This window comes from Salvia splendens, chromosome 9 (genome assembly GCF_004379255.2).
Source record: "Salvia splendens isolate huo1 chromosome 9, SspV2, whole genome shotgun sequence".
Classification (NCBI taxonomy): Eukaryota; Viridiplantae; Streptophyta; class Magnoliopsida; order Lamiales; family Lamiaceae; genus Salvia; species Salvia splendens.
This window is the reverse complement of record NC_056040.1, coordinates 24,060,030-24,077,424: the sequence shown is the minus strand read 5'-3', so window position 1 is coordinate 24,077,424 and position 17,395 is coordinate 24,060,030. Positions and strand designations below refer to the sequence as shown.

The following is a 17,395-nucleotide window of genomic DNA, read 5'->3' as shown; positions in this document are numbered from 1 at the left end:
TCGTCCGCCCACTGTGGGCGACGCGGACGATGGCGCGGACGATGCAACGCATTTTTATTTTTTTATAATTTCGAAAAATTTATTTATATAAATACCCCCTACCCCACCTTCATTTGTAACCTTTCCATTCACTTTCCACACTCAAATTACACTATAAAATGGATTCCGGTGAATACCCAAGTCCGAATAGTCGGATGTTTGGGGGTGATGCACGTTGGCCGGTTACAGACCCTGACGAATATCGATCATTCGACTCCAACACGCAGTACGATCCCGAATACCTCCAGGGGATGATCGATGAGTTGCGCCGCAAGTTGAGATTTTTGTAGAGTAGTCAATTTTTTTTTCATTTCTAACTGGTGTAAAACTTTTTTTTAATCAATGTAGGATTTGACGTTTTTAATTAATCGTGGTATTTTTTAATTATTTTGCATTGACATATTTGAAAACATTTAAATTAATTAACAAAACAATAGTGAAACCTATAGGACGGCCTTTAGGGCGGCTTATAGGGCGCCCCACTGCAGGTGGAATGGTAAGAGGATAAAATGCTGACGTGGCGATGCATAGGGCGGGCTTTAGGGCGTCCCTTAGGGCGCCCCATTGCTAACGCTCTTATATAATTTTTACAACAAATAGAAACACTATAAAGAAAAAAAAGGGATAAGACATTTCTTTCATGCAAATAAAGACGTTAATTTGTGTTTTTAACTATACCGTCAACGCTTCAAAAAGTGTCCTAATTCTTGATGTCCTAACTAAAATTATGGGGTACAAATGGAGGCTCTTATCAAACCTAAATATTAAGATAATTCATCCTCAACTTAGGGGTACTTTATTTTGCGTCCTAAATTGCAGTTAATTTTTAAAATTTTCCAACGCAAGTAGTTGCGTCTCTATTTTTATGTCCTTAAAAGATTAGCTTTTTATAGTGAAAAGTGACGATGAGTTGTTGCACCCTTTCAAAAATTATGCTTAATTTTCAAACTATGTGAAAGTTGGTAATTAACCCTCTCTAAAGCCCTCATTTCATCATTTCAATAACGACACTCTTGATTTACAAAGAGGTTCATTTGCTAGAGTAGATAAGTCATCTATCTTGAAGTTATCTGATTTAAAATAACCCAAAATGTTAGTACATGTTTTTTGTCGCGTTTTATCTTATCTATCTTTTCTATCAGACTGCTACGATAAAGGGACTACTTTATTTAATTACCTCTCTCACTCATATGTCATAACAAAGTTCACCCAATTTTTGCCTCAGCAGGTAGACTTCTTAGCTGTTTTTTTCCTCTTATTTTAATGTTCTACCTATGTTGTCAACTATTCAATAAACAAACTTCTACAATTCCCACTTATATAAATAAACATCCCAACTCCTCCTCTTAAAAATCAACTCTCCTCTCTCAATCTCACAAACAACATTACTATGGAAGATCAAATTCAAATCTACTGCCCAAAAACAGCCTCATCAAACCTAGCCATGCATCGAAACTCACGAGCGATTTCAAAGACGAAGCAGAAAATCCGAATAATCCACATATTTGCACCGGAAATCATCAAGACCGATGCTGCAAACTTCAGGGAGCTTGTGCAGAGGCTCACCGGGAAACCCGAGAAAACGAAAGGATTGCGAAAGAAAGATGCAAGAATTTTGCCTTCAAGCAAGGAAGATGATGGGGTACGGACTAAACAAGCCCAACAGCAGTGACGGCCCATCAGCCCAAAGCCCAAGGAAGAGTATCAGTTCGGCATTACCAAAGAGTTCGGCCCCAGCCTACAGCTCGGTAAAAGCCGACCAGTCAAGCTCTACTCTCAGATCGGCTAAAGCTGCTCGGCAATAGTTCAGCAGTTCGGTCTCAGTATTCGACCGAACTGGAAGATAGTCAACTCATGCAGGATCACATGCAGGATAGTGGACCAAGTACAGAGATAGTGGACTCATGCAGGATCTCATGCAAGATAGTGGACCCATGCAGGATCTCCATGACCTCCACGACATCCACAACCATCATTAGTGGTGATGCAAGCCACGATCTTAGTTCAATGTATAAATAGAACTTAGATCAGATAGAAAAGGGTTAAGTTCTAAAGAAGCTCTCTAGAGATAAAATATCAAATAGCAAGTCTGTATTGTAAGCTGTAGAAAACAGATCAAGCAATACAACTCTGCCCTCTTTTCTTCCCGTGGACGTAGATTTACCTCAGTAAATCGAACCACGTAAATCTCTGTGTCGTGATCTGTATTTTCCTGCATTCATCACCATCAAAAATTCGCCAAACCATCACTGGCGCCGTCTGTGGGAAACAGAGAACCAAATTTGTGATAAAGCGAATTTTTGACCCTTTTTCCACCCCAAAAAAATGCATACCAGATCACATACTACCCGTAATACCGTTCGTGATAACCGTGAGGAAGCTAGTCCAGCTCGCAGGTCTGAAAAACGGCCTCGGGAGACATCTACCTCCGGTTCTCACGAAGAAGGAACAAGCCACTCCAGGAGAGATCGCACCGAGTCTTCCCAGCAGCCCGATTTAAATGAAGCTGTCAAGCTGTTCTTGGCCGAGAAGCAGGAGGAGTTCTTAACCTTCCTGCAGAAGAGCCAACAGCCGGAGAAGACAACGGCGGATTCTCCCTCCTCATCCAGACATGAAAGTCACTACCGCAGTAGTGACGTGTCTTCCAGGAGAAAGAATCCTCAACCCCGACATGTTCCTGTTCCTCCTCGGTACCGGAACCACAGGAGAACTCCATCTCCTCCGTACCGAAGAGATGTCGGGTTCGCCATGTACGGAGCATTAAAGACTCCGTTCTCGGACGATATCACCCGAACTCCTTTGCCGCGGAACTACCGGACACCGTCAATGACTTATGACGGGCTAGTGGATCCTCATGACTTCTTGGGATGCTATCAATATAATATGGCGAACCAGGGTCTCAATGAGGTCCATATGTGCAAGCTGTTCCCCGAGCTGCTCATCGGGAACGCCAGAAGGTGGTTCGACAGCCTTCCTCAAGGCAGCATTAGATCCTACCGAGATCTAATGGATGCTTTCCACAGGAGGTTCTTTCAGAAAGCGGAAGCCCGAATTACTTCGGCTCAGCTGCTTTCTATACGTCAAGGTCGCGACGAAAAGATCAGCGACTTCCTGACGAGATTCCATAAGGAATGCCTACAAGTAGATAATCTCAATGATCTACTTGTCATTTCGGCATTCCAAAATGGAATCCTGCCCGGAGCTCTCTACAGAAAGCTCGTGGAGTGCGGTCCGCAAACAGCTCAAGAAATGTGGGACATTGCGGACCAGTTTTCCCGTGCGGATGAGGCAGACCGTCGAAAACGGTCTTTAGACAGCTCATCCCGAGAAGAGAAAAAGAAGCCCGATCAAAGCGGCCAGGTGCTTCCTCGCCGAACTCCTTTTGAAAGAATTCAAAGGGCACCGGTACAAGGCAGATTGGGGCCACGTCTCAATCCTGAGAAGCCGCCCGCTCAGTTCGTACCATTAAACAAGTCAAGAGCGGAAATTTTCGAACTACATTCCGATATGTTCGAAAAACCAAAGCGGATGACGAAATCAGCCGCGCGGCGACCTCAGGATCAATATTGCTCCTTCCATCAAGCCCACGGTCACGATACCGAGGAGTGCCGAAATTTGGCTGCAGGTATTGATGTTCTTGTGAAAACAGGAACGTTAAAAAAATACCAAAGCAAGCAGCCGAAAAAGAACAAAAGGCAGAGAGGTGCGAACTGCAATCCTCAGGATCCGAAAAGGCATGAGGATCCCGAAGACGACGACGAGCCGCAATATGATGGAGTAATCCAGACTATTGATGCTCTCCCTGCCGGGAAGACTAAGTCGTCCCTAAAAGCAGAACGCAGAGGTTCCAATCAAGAGGAGCCAACACATAAAAGGCTGAAGAAAGACGAAGTGATTACATTTTCAGATGCCGATCCCGTCCCAGCCATCTCTCCTCACCAAGACGCTATTGTCATTCAAGCCGGAGTGGCAAACAAACTGATCCACAGAGTATTTGTGGATACAGGAGCGTCAGTCAGCATTCTTTTTAAAGAATGTTTCGATAAAATGGAAGTGGATCCAGCTCGGCTCAGTCCGGCTCCACTTCCTCTGAAAAGTTTCGCCCAGGAGGACACCCGCCCTGAAGGTATTATCAGCCTTCCGATCACGGTGGGAAAAGCGCCTACAAGCTCCAATACGATGATCGAGTTCTTTGTGGTGAAAGCTCGGTCCCCGTACAACATCATCCTGGGGAGAGACTGGCTCAACACAGTTCGGGCCGTTTGCTCTACTTATCACCTCACCATCAAGATCCCCACTAAAGGTGGGATAGCGGTCATCCGAGGTGATCAAAAGAGAGCAAAAGAATGTCTACAGATTGCGCTTAAAAGTGCCGAGCAATCAGTTCGGCACCATCAAGCATAGCAATCACAGCAACCGGAGTCAGAGGCAAGCGAGATGACCGAAGTCACTTCAGAGCCGAACTCAATGACCGTTCAGTTATACGAAGATGATCCATCCAGAACGGTCAAGATCGGCTTCGCAGGAACGCCTCTACTCCGGGAAAAGACCATTCAGCTCCTCAAGGAGTACAAAGATGTCTTTGCATGGTCTCCGTTGGACATGACCGGAGTGCCCCCCGAGGTAATCACTCATCGGTTAAATATTGATCCTTCAATCCGGCCAGTAAAACAGAAGCAAAGACTCTTTGCGGCAGAAAGAAGCCAAGTCATCCATGACGAAGTCCGCCAATTACTAAAAGCGGATGTACTATTCGAGGTGAAATATCCTTCTTGGGTGGCCAATCCTGTGATGATCAAGAAAAAAGAAGGAGGATGGCGGATGTGCATAGATTTTACCGATCTAAACAAGCACTGTCCTAAAGATTGCTATCCCCTTCCGAATATAGATAAAAAAGTAGAAGCTTTGATCAGCTTCGAAATTTTCTGTTTTCTTGATTTATACAAAGGATATCACCAAGTGTTGATGGATGAGAGTGACGCTCCGAAAACAGCTTTCATTACCGATTTCGGCATTTTCGCTTATAAAAAGATGCCATTCGGTTTAAAGAATGCCGGAGCCACTTATCAAAGGATGGTAGACAAGCTTTTTCGGCACCTAATCGGAAAACAGGTTGAAGTGTATGTCGACGACATAGTTGTCAAAAGCAAAAGCACTTCGGAGTACGAAGACAACCTCAAATCCACTCTCGACGTGCTCCGAAAAGCCAACCTCAAACTCAACCCCCAAAAATGTACCTTTTTGGTAGATTCGGGAAAATTTCTGGGTTGTTGGGTTTCAAAGGACGGACTCAAGGCAAATCCCTCAAAAGTTCAAGTTATTCAGAACATGGCGATGCCGAAGTCCATACACGATGTGCAAAGACTAACTGGATGTCTAGCCGCATTGAATAGATTCCTTTCCCAAGCAGCCGAAAAGCAACTGCCGTTCTTCAAAGTGTTAAAAAAGGCACCAAAGTTTGAGTGGGGAGCCGAGCAGAAAAAGGCTTTTGACGAGCTCAAAAGTTATTTAGCCGAGCTTCCAATTCTCTCTGCTCCAACAGATGCCGAAGTGATTTTCTTATACTTAGCGGCATCCGATCAAACCATTAGCGCGGTGCTTGTACGAGAAGAAGGCCTAAAGCAGTTTCCCATCTACTTTACAAGCCGAGCATTAAGAGGTCCAGAAACAAGGTATCAACCTCTGGAAAAAATTGCTCTGGCGTTAGTAAATGCAGCAAGGAGACTGCGGCCATACTTCTATGCTCACAAGGTATGCGTCTTAACCGATCTGCCTCTTCGGCAAGTTTTGACCAAGCCAGAAGCATCAGGCAGAATCGCCAAATGGGCCATAGAGCTGGGAGAACACTCAATCGAGTACCTACCTCGAAAAGCCATCAAGGGACAAGCCTTGGCAGATTTTCTTGCAGAGGCCAAGTTCGATCAAGCAATCCCTGTCATTGCCGAACAGAAAAATTCTGCCAATGCCGAACTAGCACAGCCCTTGGAATCCGAAGAAGAGCCGCCGGACTGCTGGAGCGGATTCGTAGATGGAGCTTCGAATAAAACGGGAAGTGGAGCTGGTATTCTGCTTATCGCTCCCGATGGACACGAGGTAACCTATTCACTTCGGTTCTCATTCCCAACCACTAATAACGAAGCCGAATACGAAGCCCTCCTTGCCGGACTCCAGCTAGCGCAAAGTCTATGTATCAAGTCTCTCAAAATCCATTGTGATTCACAAGTCATAGTGAATCACATGTTGGGTACAAGTGAAGCCCGTGATGAGAGGATGAGGAAATATTTAGACAAAGCGCAAAGCATTAGCCGAAGTTTCTCTTATTTTCGGATAATCCGCATTCCCAGAGCAGAAAACAGCCGAGCAGATACTTTAAGTAAGTTAGCCGCATGTCCAAGCTCAAAGGTGGAGGAATTGATGCATCGAAGCATTGATGAAGCTGAGGTACATTCAGTAACCAGCTCGCCGAACTGGATGACGCCGATCTTACAGTATCTAGATCAAGGACAACTGCCCGAGGATAAGAGAGAAGCTCGGAAAATCACATGCCGAGCACTTCGGTACGAACTTCATGGAGGAGTCTTATACAGAAAGTCCTACCTTCAGCCGTTATTACGATGTATAGGGCCAGAAGAGACGGACTACATCCTCAGTGAAGTTCATGAAGGATCGTGCGGCAGCCACATCGGAGCTAGAGCTTTAGCTAAAAAAGTTCTAAGATGGGGATATTATTGGCCAACCTTGGTACAAGAAGCAGTGCAGCTCGTCAAGACATGCCCGAAGTGCCAAATCCATGCAAATATCCCAAGGATGCCGCAGACCGATCTATCCACCATGCAAAGCCCTTGGCCTTTTATACAATGGGGTATAGACATAGTAGGACCACTACCACAAGCTCCTCGGCAAATAAAATTCCTAATCGTTGCCGTGGACTACTTTACGAAGTGGGTGGAAGCTGAACCATTAGCTACGATAACGAGCTCGAAGGCATTGGATTTCGTCTGGAAGAACATAGTGTGCCGATTTGGCATACCCCACATCCTCATCTCGGATAACGGGACTCAGTTCACCGACAAGACGTTCAAGAATTGGTGCCAAGAGCTGAATATTCAACAGCGGTTCACTTCGGTCTCTCATCCACAAGCAAACGGACAAACGGAGGTAACAAATCGTATCCTGGTGAAAGGGTTAAAAGCTCGGTTAGAACAAGCCAAAGGACAATGGGTAGAAAATCTCCCTCAAGTCCTATGGTCCTACCGAACTACACCCACAACCTCCAACGGTGAAACTCCGTACAGTCTTGTGTACGGCACTGAAGCCGTAATTCCGGTGGAGATCGGCATACCCAGTCCCCGAACTCTAAATTTCTCAGCAGAAATGAATGACGACGGACTGAGAGCCGAGCTAGATCTTGCCGAAGAAAGAAGAGAATTGGCATGCATAAAAGCAGCCAAGTACAAGGAGCAAGTAGCCCGGTATTACAACCAAAGGGTGAAGAAGCTGCAATTTCAAGTGGGAGATCTCGTCTTGAGAAACAACGAAGTAAGCCGAGCAGAAAAGCTGGGCAAGCTCGAACCCACATGGGAAGGTCCGTATCGGGTGTCAGAAGTCCTCGGCAAAGGGTCTTACAAATTGGCTCACATGTCAGGAGAACAGGTACCCCGAACATGGCACATTTCCAACCTCAAGAAGTTCCATTTGTAAGAGACAGTCCGGTCAGTCAGTCTTGAGTCCTGTTCGGTCAATGTGCTTTCTTTGGTTTGCTTGGTCTTTGTTTGTCTCTGTGCGTTTTGTCTGTGTGTTTTGTCTGTCTCTGTGCGTGTCGTCTCTTACAAATGTTACTGAGGTATCTTGTTCTTCGAAGGCTGATCCCCTTCTTAGAACATATACAAGCCAACGATTGTGAGTCAAAGCTTCTAAAGAGGATACAAGACCACAATTCAGCTTAAACAAGCAGTTCGTCTGAAACGAACTGCAATAAGCCAACGATTGTGAAGTCAAAGCTTCTAAAGAGGATACAAGACCACAATTCAGCTTAAACAAGCAGTTCGTCTGAAACGAACTGCAATAAGCCAACGATTGTGAAGTCCAAGCTTCTAAAGAGGATACAAGACCACAATTCAGCTTAAGAATCAAGCGCTTCGTCTGAAACGAACTGCAACAAAAGTCCGATTCACGCGATAAAACTTGCCTGAATTAGGACAAGGGAAAGTCCGATCCACGCGATAAAACTCGCCGAATTAGGACAAGGGAAAGTCCGATCCCCAAATTAGGACAACGGAAAGTCCGATCCGAGCGATAAAACTCGCCAAATTAGGACACAAACCAAGTCCGGTCAAAGAAGAGTTTACTTCATAAGACCGAGGACAAACATCAACTTACCCCGTACCTTTATCCAGAATGCCAAAGTGACTCGCTTCGCCGAAGTGATTCACTTCGTTTTTCGGGGGGGGTAGTGATGGGGTACGGACTAAACAAGCCCAACAGCAGTGACGACCCATCAGCCCAAAGCCCAAGGAAGAGTATCAGTTCGGCATTACCAAAGAGTTCGGCCCCAGCCTACAGCTCGGTAAAAGCCGACCAGTCAAGCTCTACTCTCAGATCGGCTAAAGCTGCTCGGCAATAGTTCAGCAGTTCGGTCTCAGTATTCGACCGAACTGGAAGATAGTCAACTCATGCAGGATCACATGCAGGATAGTGGACCAAGTACAGAGATAGTGGACTCATGCAGGATCTCATGCAAGATAGTGGACCCATGCAGGATCTCCATGACCTCCACGACATCCACAACCATCATTAGTGGTGATGCAAGCCACGATCTTAGTTCAATGTATAAATAGAACTTAGATCAGATAGAAAAGGGTTAAGTTCTAAAGAAGCTCTCTAGAGATAAAATATCAAATAGCAAGTCTGTATTGTAAGCTGTAGAAAACAGATCAAGCAATACAACTCTGCCCTCTTTTCTTCCCGTGGACGTAGATTTACCTCAGTAAATCGAACCACGTAAATCTCTGTGTCGTGATCTGTATTTTCCTGCATTCATCACCATCAAAAATTCGCCAAACCATCAGAAGAGTTTTGGATGAGTGGAAAATCAGGAGGAGATGAGTTTTTGGATGGTTTTGATGAAATTAATCACTTCAAGTTTTTGGAAGGTTGCAACTTGCTTGATTAGGATTAAGGGAGGATAATTAATTACTTATACTTCTTGATTGTGAGGATTAGGGTTTTCTATTATGATTAGTTAGTTTTATAAGAGTAATTATGATTGGTGTTGTTGTGGTGATCAATGATTGATTTGTTTGAACTAGGGTGATCATTTGAGATTTTCTATATGATTTTATTTGTTTGTACTCGATTTTTTCTAATTTGGGATGTAAATATATTGTGTATATATATATATATATATGTTGGTTTGTGCCTTTTTCTGAATTTTGGTATGCTGACAAGAGAGGATTTGTACATTTTTAGGCTCCATTTGGAACATTTTCAAGTAACTGAATTTATTAGTATTTCAAATTTTGTCATTTCACTACTTGGATTCTTGCACATATATATATTTTCACTTGGAAAAAGTGCACAAACTTTGAATAATTTTTGTTTTTTAATTAGAAGAATGTTGTGAGTGTAAATCACGAAATCTAAAACGAAAAAATTAGCAAAAATATATGGTAAGAAGTAAACTTATTAAAAGAATTGAAACATGATTGATTCAGGCTAACAAATGATGTGAACCCAAGTCTTCCCCTATATATAAATGGGTTAGAATTGACTTGCAAACTACAAAGTCAATGCCAATAATATTCGTAATTTGACAATTTGTAATACTATATATTGTTGCAGATCAATGATTATCCAGAGTACTACTTGTTTAAAGGATTAAAACGAAGTTGATAATATAAAAAACAGACAAATGCAAAAAAAATTATATTAGCAAAACCGACATCAGTTGGGGCTTAGGTTTGACTAAGCCAAGTAACAATTAGGTATGAAGATAGATAATGCAAACCATAATAATAACACATATTTTAGGTCGAATAAATTCAAGATAGAGGAATTATCTACCCTAGCAAACGACAATTAAACAATTTATAAATTGTCATAATGTCCAATACAGATATTTTTAAGTGATCATCATGATGAAAATTACACTCTAGAACAACATATATGGTTCACACCATCTCTGTATATTTTCCTTGTCTTAACTGATTTAAACATCAAGTGATTATTTCCAGATACTCTTACACACTTTGGATTTCAAGTTGCATGAAGAAAAAACTTAAGAACAATGAACCATGAAAAGGACTTGGATCATATAAGTCAGTCAAAATAAATTTAGAAGAAGTGACGCTCAAAAAGTGGAAATTATAAAATCCCAAGTCATAAGAAGTAAATCATTGAGGAGAAAGATTCAGCATTCACATTTGACAGTTTCCTATATTTTCAAAATTCTAGAAAACAGTTATCCATTTTTTCCCACTTTTTCATTAATTTCCAAAAAAAGAAATGTGAACAAGGCTTCAATATTTACCAACTTATATAACCACCACAGCTAGTTGTTACCTGCATCAACTACTGCTAAAAGCTTATCTCAGCTTGCATCCACTTAAAAAGGAAAGTTCCTTAATCATAAAATCATACTAGAAGCTTTGTATTATTAATAAAAATAAAGGTATGCTAGCCATAGTTTTGCTTCGGCTATCCTTTTACACGAAGATACGCTATCTTCAACTTTCGTATTCTGTTATGGGCTCTACTAGAGGCAATGGCCCGGGATCAAGTCTTGTAAGGACTTCGGGGACTCCAGCAGTATCTCGTATAATCTGCACATATAGAATCCTATTCATACATAGCGAAACAAGTAATGGGATGAGACAAGTCACACGGATCAAGAATTCAGATAATGCATTCATGATTCTATAAACATTGGGCTTCCTCTACTTGTGAAAACCAGAGTGAGTTTTATGATTAAGAGCATAAGAAAAATGACTGTCAAATGACGAGAAATCAAGAAAATGCGACAATTGTCCTGTTTCGTTGCCTGATTTAAGATTCATGTATTCATAAAGTCCAGATATCTGCAAAACAATAAAATTACCAGGATCTCTTCGTCGAGATAAGATATCATAACAGCCTGCTGAATGTCCCACCTGAAAACCAATAAAAGCAAGCAATGAATCACTAGGTCACTGAAAACTTTCGAATTGTTGTAGTGTTAGCGATAGGCGGAGGATAAGCAACGAGAACAGGAGTATGTCTCTAAACATGATAACTGGTGAGAATTAACAACCATTAAACCGATAATGAAATATGCGGATTCATTCCTTTTCCTTCCTTGGAAAGTGGAACTGCATGATCAAGCAGTACAAGTCTCTTATATTACATACCAAGAGGGATCTTAAATCCATTTGCCACGGCATCCCTGATGGGAACAGGAAGCTGCTGCAACGTATTAGTAGCCTGAACTAAAGCACCTCTTAGTTGTTCAGGCATTGTTTCCTCATTAACTTTTGGGGAGCCAAACATCCCTTCAACGTATTCCTCTTTCATTCTAAGTGGTCCCTCGACAGTTAGCCGGGTGGAGACAACAAATCTGCTCTCTATCTGAAAGTAGTCCAGAAATACTTGTTAGAAGGTGAGGCAAGGAAGCAATCTCAACCAAAAAAGGCGCTGAACCATAAGCCAAACTTCTAATACATCACCCTTTTGATGTAGAAAAAATTCAAGCTTTAAATCTGCCTAAAAAGGCTATTTTCTAAGCTTATTTAGTTGTTTGATATCCGAGTTATCTCTTTACCAAGTTAGTATCGTCAACTAACTATGTTTTTCATCTTAGGGGCTGCTTGATAGCCCCGTAAAGGCAAGAAAAAAGGCTATTTTCTAAGCATAATTAGTTGTTTGATATCCTAGCTATTCACGGGAATGGATTTGAGCCATATCACGTTGCTGAGTTTTTAGAAAAATGAGTTCTCATGTTGTTTTCGAATAGCCAGCGGGAAAAAATGAAAAAAAGAACAACTTTCCCGGGTTAAAATTGTCGCAACATTAGCTATTCTAGTAAACCATTAATTTTATCAAACGCAATATAAAGAAATTGATTTCTGGCTCTATCTTGAATATTTTCTCAAATAGTTTCTTGATGGCTTTTTTCTGATGAGCATATCAAACAGGACCAGTGTCTCATATAAACCCCATGAGTCAAATCTCCTGGCAATTCAGCTGCACTAATATATTGATGTTACTGAAAAAAAACTAAAAGGCCAAAGAAATTGCAGTGCATTACCAAATTTAAGAATTTCAGACTAGCAGAAATATTCGCATATCCATCCTTGATCACTGCATCCAGGCTCGATAAACTTGCCAATGTTGGAGGAAACCTCCTGGAAACAGTAACAGATATAAAAATAAGTTGTGTCCACCCATTACAAGAACTAGCAACTACAATGCAACTTACTCGAACAATATCCTAGCTGCAAGAAGGCCAGGGCTCCCGGATCCAAACCACTCGAAGTTCCAATTGCCTTCCAGAAAAGGAGACCTGAAGAGCCGATAACACAACTGAACAGCCAACAACCTTTGCTACAACGATGCTTTGAAAAAAAAGTAAACAGCTTACGTTGTTGGTCTTGGAGTCGGGTTGAGCCTCTCGAGGCTAACTATTCTCTCGTTCACATCTATTTGTTGATCACTCGTTGTCTTCCCCGTCACCAGTGCCTCAAACCCTCCAGCATCTTTGAACTGAAACACACAATCTAATCATGGACATTACAAATGCACATTCTCAATTTGGTCAATCCACATTCACAACATTGTCTTGAAATATTACATACACCATGTCAGTACTATTTATTCCTACACTGCATTAGTTCCTTTGACACATTAGAAAAACCTTAACACTCAGAAGCTTACACATTAACAAGCACAAAGCAGTTAATCAATCAGTAACACTAATACCAAAGGACAAAGATACAAATTCTATACATGTGACATCAAGAAATAATCTTTGCTATATTGGACAAATTAATTCACCAAAACAGAAGACTCAGAAGCAAATTAGATCCTAATTGAAGTTGAGATTAAACAAGCAGATCATGCCCATTACTTATTTTCCTTGAGAAATCAAGAGAAAAAAAAAGGAATCTTTAAATTAAAAAGAAAAAAAACTCACTGCAAGAAGTAGAGATTCTTTAGCAGAGAGTGTTTCCATTTGTCTGGCATAAGTAGCTGAAGGCCCTTGTACAGTTTCCTGCACCATTGCTCTGCATTTTCTGCTTAATTTCCTTTTCCTTATCGCACCATTTTTAACAGGATTTTCAAGAAAAAACACAGGGGCAGAAGACGGATGCGAGGACATACGAGCAGTATGCATTAACAATAGGCTCTGAGTTGAAATTGAGGTCGCCATTTCAATGATTCTTGATTGAAGCTAATTGGGTTGAATATGAATATGATAGGAGTTTATTTCAACCTCCGACCTTTGTGGTGTGCTTATCAATCAATGAGCTTTCTGTAACTAATAAAATAAATATAAAATTAAAATAATAATCTGTATAAAAATCATTAACTGGTGTTTAATGGTTTTAATGTAATCTGTATGAAAATCATTAATTTTAATGGTTTAAGTGTAATATGTATGAAAATCATTAATTTCATTATGATTTGGAATTTCATAATGTGGTTAAATTTCACATACCAATTTAACTTCAACAGATAAAGCTTTTGTTTTTCTAACTTGAATTGATTTCTTAACTGATCTACATCTGTTGACTTGCTTATTCTTCATTCTTCACCGATTAGTTTTGGGATTTTGAATTGTTTCCACGGTCTAGATTGACCGTTCAAGTTTTTATTGAAAATATTGCGGTCTTTACACGGGTAAACTTTTGCTATTACAAAAGAACAACAAACTAGAAGGTAAATAAAACTTAGTAAATACAATAAAAGAAACAAGATGCAAACTATAGTTTTCTTTAAGTCGAGTCGAGGTATCCCTCTCTTCGCAAGACGAGATACGCCCCTGCTAGTGCTCACGGATTGACGCAACGTCCCCAAAGATGAAACGATTTTCCTCCTACCGAGTTGAAGCACCTCAAACTCGTAGGCTCCGGCGAATTTGAATTGGAGACGAGAACCGAGCAATGCAATGCTCCTAATGATGCGAACTAGAATGCTTGAGAGCTAGAGAGAAGAGAGAATGATTTGTTGGTGTATTTTCCATCTCTCAAATCCACACCTATTTATAGGATAGGAGTGATCATATGAGAGGTCTTAGCATTAAGGAACCTCATAAACATTTTGGAGATTACCCTAGAAGTGAAAAGCCAAAAGACTTAGAAAATGAAAAGCTTAAAGCTCTTCTAATTTCTCACGTTTTCAACCGTTTTAGCTTAAACGTGTTTTCTAGAACATGGTTTTAAAATTACATGTTTTAAACTTTCCTCTCTCTTTTAGTTGGTAAATATCTAATATTTTAGTTTTATAAATATGTAAAAAATAATTTAAATGTTAATATATAGTATTTAATAAATATTAGGGTTCATTCGGTATACCAAATTGGAATTGGAATTCTATGGAATTAGAAGGAATTGAATTCAAATTCCATTTCAAATCCTTTGTTTGGTATACTTAAAGAATTAATACGGAATTGAATTCTAATTCAATTGTAGCTATACATCCAATAATCCAAATCCATCACCGAATAAACTTCGGATCAACAATTACATTTTTTTTATAAACCAAAATAAAAATAAGTTATGAATGATACGTGCAAATTAAAAAAATATAAAAAACACCCAAAACAATTAGAGTCTACATTGACAATGGTATAAATTTTGTGTTTCTATGGTTTAAAAACTCTATATGATGAGAACCCATTCAAAAATTGAGGGTCTATTTGGTACATGAAATTGGAATTGAATTTGAATTGGAATTCTATAAAATTGAATTATAAGGAATTGAATTCTAATTCAATTCCATATCCTTTATTTGGTAATAACTATAGAGTTCACATAGAATTGTATTATAATTCCAAATCCTTTGTTTGGTAACTCAGAACAAAACAAAACAAAACAAAGAAATTGGAATTGAATTAGAATTAAATTTAAAATTGTAAAATTTTAAATAACTATTTTTTAAAATAAATTCTACTCGTACTTTTAAATAACTATCATATTTTTACTTTCTCATGCTCTAAAATTCAAAAGGTTACATTAATAATTACTATTAACATAAAAACAAATGGAGTACGGCTATATATTACCAAATTTTGTTTGAATAACAATGAAAATTAAGTCAATATTGCATTACGAAGAAACAGCAGCAGCAACAATGACAAAAGCAAATTAAGAAATGGAGTTCATTGTCATTGGCATCTGTCATCTTCGTCAGCTTGCTGAGTTTCTTCCTTCCGGATGGATGTTCATGCAGGCGTCTACTTGGGCTTGCCCAGTTTGTTGAAGTCAGGCTACAACGTCTCCATGCCGTTCTGAAACTCCAAATACTTGTTGATGTCCTTCTCTGCCGTTGTCTATCCATCTTGAAATGGCCTTGAGGTTTGGCCCCATAGGCTGGAACTGTGACTCCCCGCCATGGAATCCGCGTTGCTTATCTTAAACTGCTCAGAGAAGAGGATTCTGTGCAGTGTGCATACATGCATCAACGGACAGCTTCTGGCACAGCCTCTTCCTCTCTCGTGCTTTGTCAGCGCCCGATGCACCTACACATCAAGTTGAAAGATATGAAATCACAATACCAAAGTAACAAGCTGGACTCATTTCTAACATTGTTACCTTAAGATAAAAATCAACAAAGGTTAGCCAATATGATAAATGCTGACTGGAGTGATTGTGTGTCTGAAGGAAATCAGCAATGGGAGGTAGGAAAAGCGTGACAGATGTGAGCATTAAGCCAAATATTTTATTATGTATTACCTGCCGGAGCTGAACTATGATAAACAAATGCATCACTACCTCGGGAGACTTAATTAAGGCTAATAAGCAGTAGGAAACTTGAAAGAAAAGTGATGAATTAAAACTGAATGGTCCATGAAAAACATTGCAAAGGAAAGGGAAACACCGGCTCTCAATGTTTTGTATAGACATTGTTGCTAAACATCAACAAGCTGAAATGAAGGCAATCATCATTAACCTCTTCCATAGTATCGAAAACTCTCTAGTGTATAGTACTCGTGAACTCGATATTAAACCACCCACTCATTATCCACATGACTAAAGGTAATAAAACAAGGAGAATACAACTCTCATCCATGGAAATCAAGATTCAATATTGATCAGATATGATCTATTCATTCTCTGCCGCATGCAAAATGACCAAAAAAATCTCCCATCAAAAGATACATTCGCACACTTATATACATATAAAAAAGAAGAATTGAATAGGTCAGTTTGAATATACAAACATCATAGGTACTTAGATGCAATGGTGAGCTAAGAACACGAAATAACACACAACAACGATAACACACGAGCTAAGAACAAATCGAAGGTGAATGGAGCTTTATTGATTGAACTTAAGATGCGAAAAGTAACACACTCAAAGAGAAAATGATAATGTAAAACGATAACGAACTCTCTGCCTTGGATCAATGATCTGTAGCCCACAACAAGCTCACAATCGACGCCTTCAGAATAATGGTCCCCTCTCCTTAAGTACCCGATCCCACCAGCTCACCATTCCATTACCACCCGCCCCCACATTCCCTCCACACGCCAATCCGACTATTGCATGAGATTTATTCACCATACTTCCTACTAGCATGACGAGGCGCATGCGTCACCATCTACATTGAATGCACACGTCAGCTCCCACGCCATGCATGCAACAATACTCCCCACTTAAGGTTCCTTGTCCTCAAGGAACCAAGGAAACCTCTCTTTGATCACGTCGGCAAATTCCTACGAGGCGTCTGCCAGTGATCGTCCCGACCAGTGGATTAACCATTTCGTGGCTGCTTCATTGCGCTGCTTCACCGTCTTCCTCTCCAAGATCGCCACCAGAACATCATCATTGATATGCGAAACAGGGTAGATCCGGGGGAGGAGCCGCTTTCAAGAGTGAAACGTGGAACACATCATGAATAGCTGCAGATGGAGGCAAACTGAGTTTGTAGGGGGAGGAGCCGCTTTCAAGAGTGAAACTGAGTTTGTCGACAACCTGGTACGACCCAAAGAATTTCGGCTCAAACTTATGGTGTTTCCCTCTAATCGTTGTCCGGCGATAATCGTGGAGCTTAAGCCATACACAGTCCCCTATAGAGAAGGCTCTATCAATTCTATGCTTATTGGCCTGCTTCCTCATGCGGTCCGCAGCTCTCTGCATATTCTGTTTGATCAACACGATC

General features: G+C 40.6%; 1 protein-coding gene and 1 pseudogene across 1 annotated transcript; both read right to left on the bottom strand.

Annotated features, from left to right (window-relative positions):
- Positions 1 to 10,642: 10,642 nt before the first annotated feature.
- LOC121746597 lies at positions 10,643 to 13,524 on the bottom strand (annotated as a pseudogene).
- A 1,707-nt stretch (positions 13,525 to 15,231) lies between these two features.
- LOC121747522 lies at positions 15,232 to 16,652 on the bottom strand. Its single transcript, XM_042141575.1, has 3 exons — positions 15,966 to 16,652; positions 15,825 to 15,887; positions 15,232 to 15,751 (listed from the first exon to the last, which is right to left on the bottom strand). Exons 1-3 carry the CDS (start codon positions 16,134 to 16,136, stop codon positions 15,563 to 15,565), a joined length of 423 nt encoding a protein of 140 aa, XP_041997509.1. The 5' UTR covers positions 16,137 to 16,652; the 3' UTR covers positions 15,232 to 15,562.
- Positions 16,653 to 17,395: the final 743 nt, after the last annotated feature.

Bases quoted from the DNA above. Each gene is read 5' to 3' on its own strand.
- LOC121747522 (XM_042141575.1), bottom strand. From the start codon at position 16,136: ATGTCTATACAAAACATTGAGAGCCGGTGTTTCCCTTTCCTTTGCAAT. The intron at 15,888-15,965 runs GTAATACATAAT...GATTTCCTTCAG, and splicing joins TCATAGTTCAGCTCCGGCAG to ACACACAATCACTCCAGTCA. The intron at 15,752-15,824 runs GTAACAATGTTA...CTTGATGTGTAG, and splicing joins TTGTTGATTTTTATCTTAAG to GTGCATCGGGCGCTGACAAA.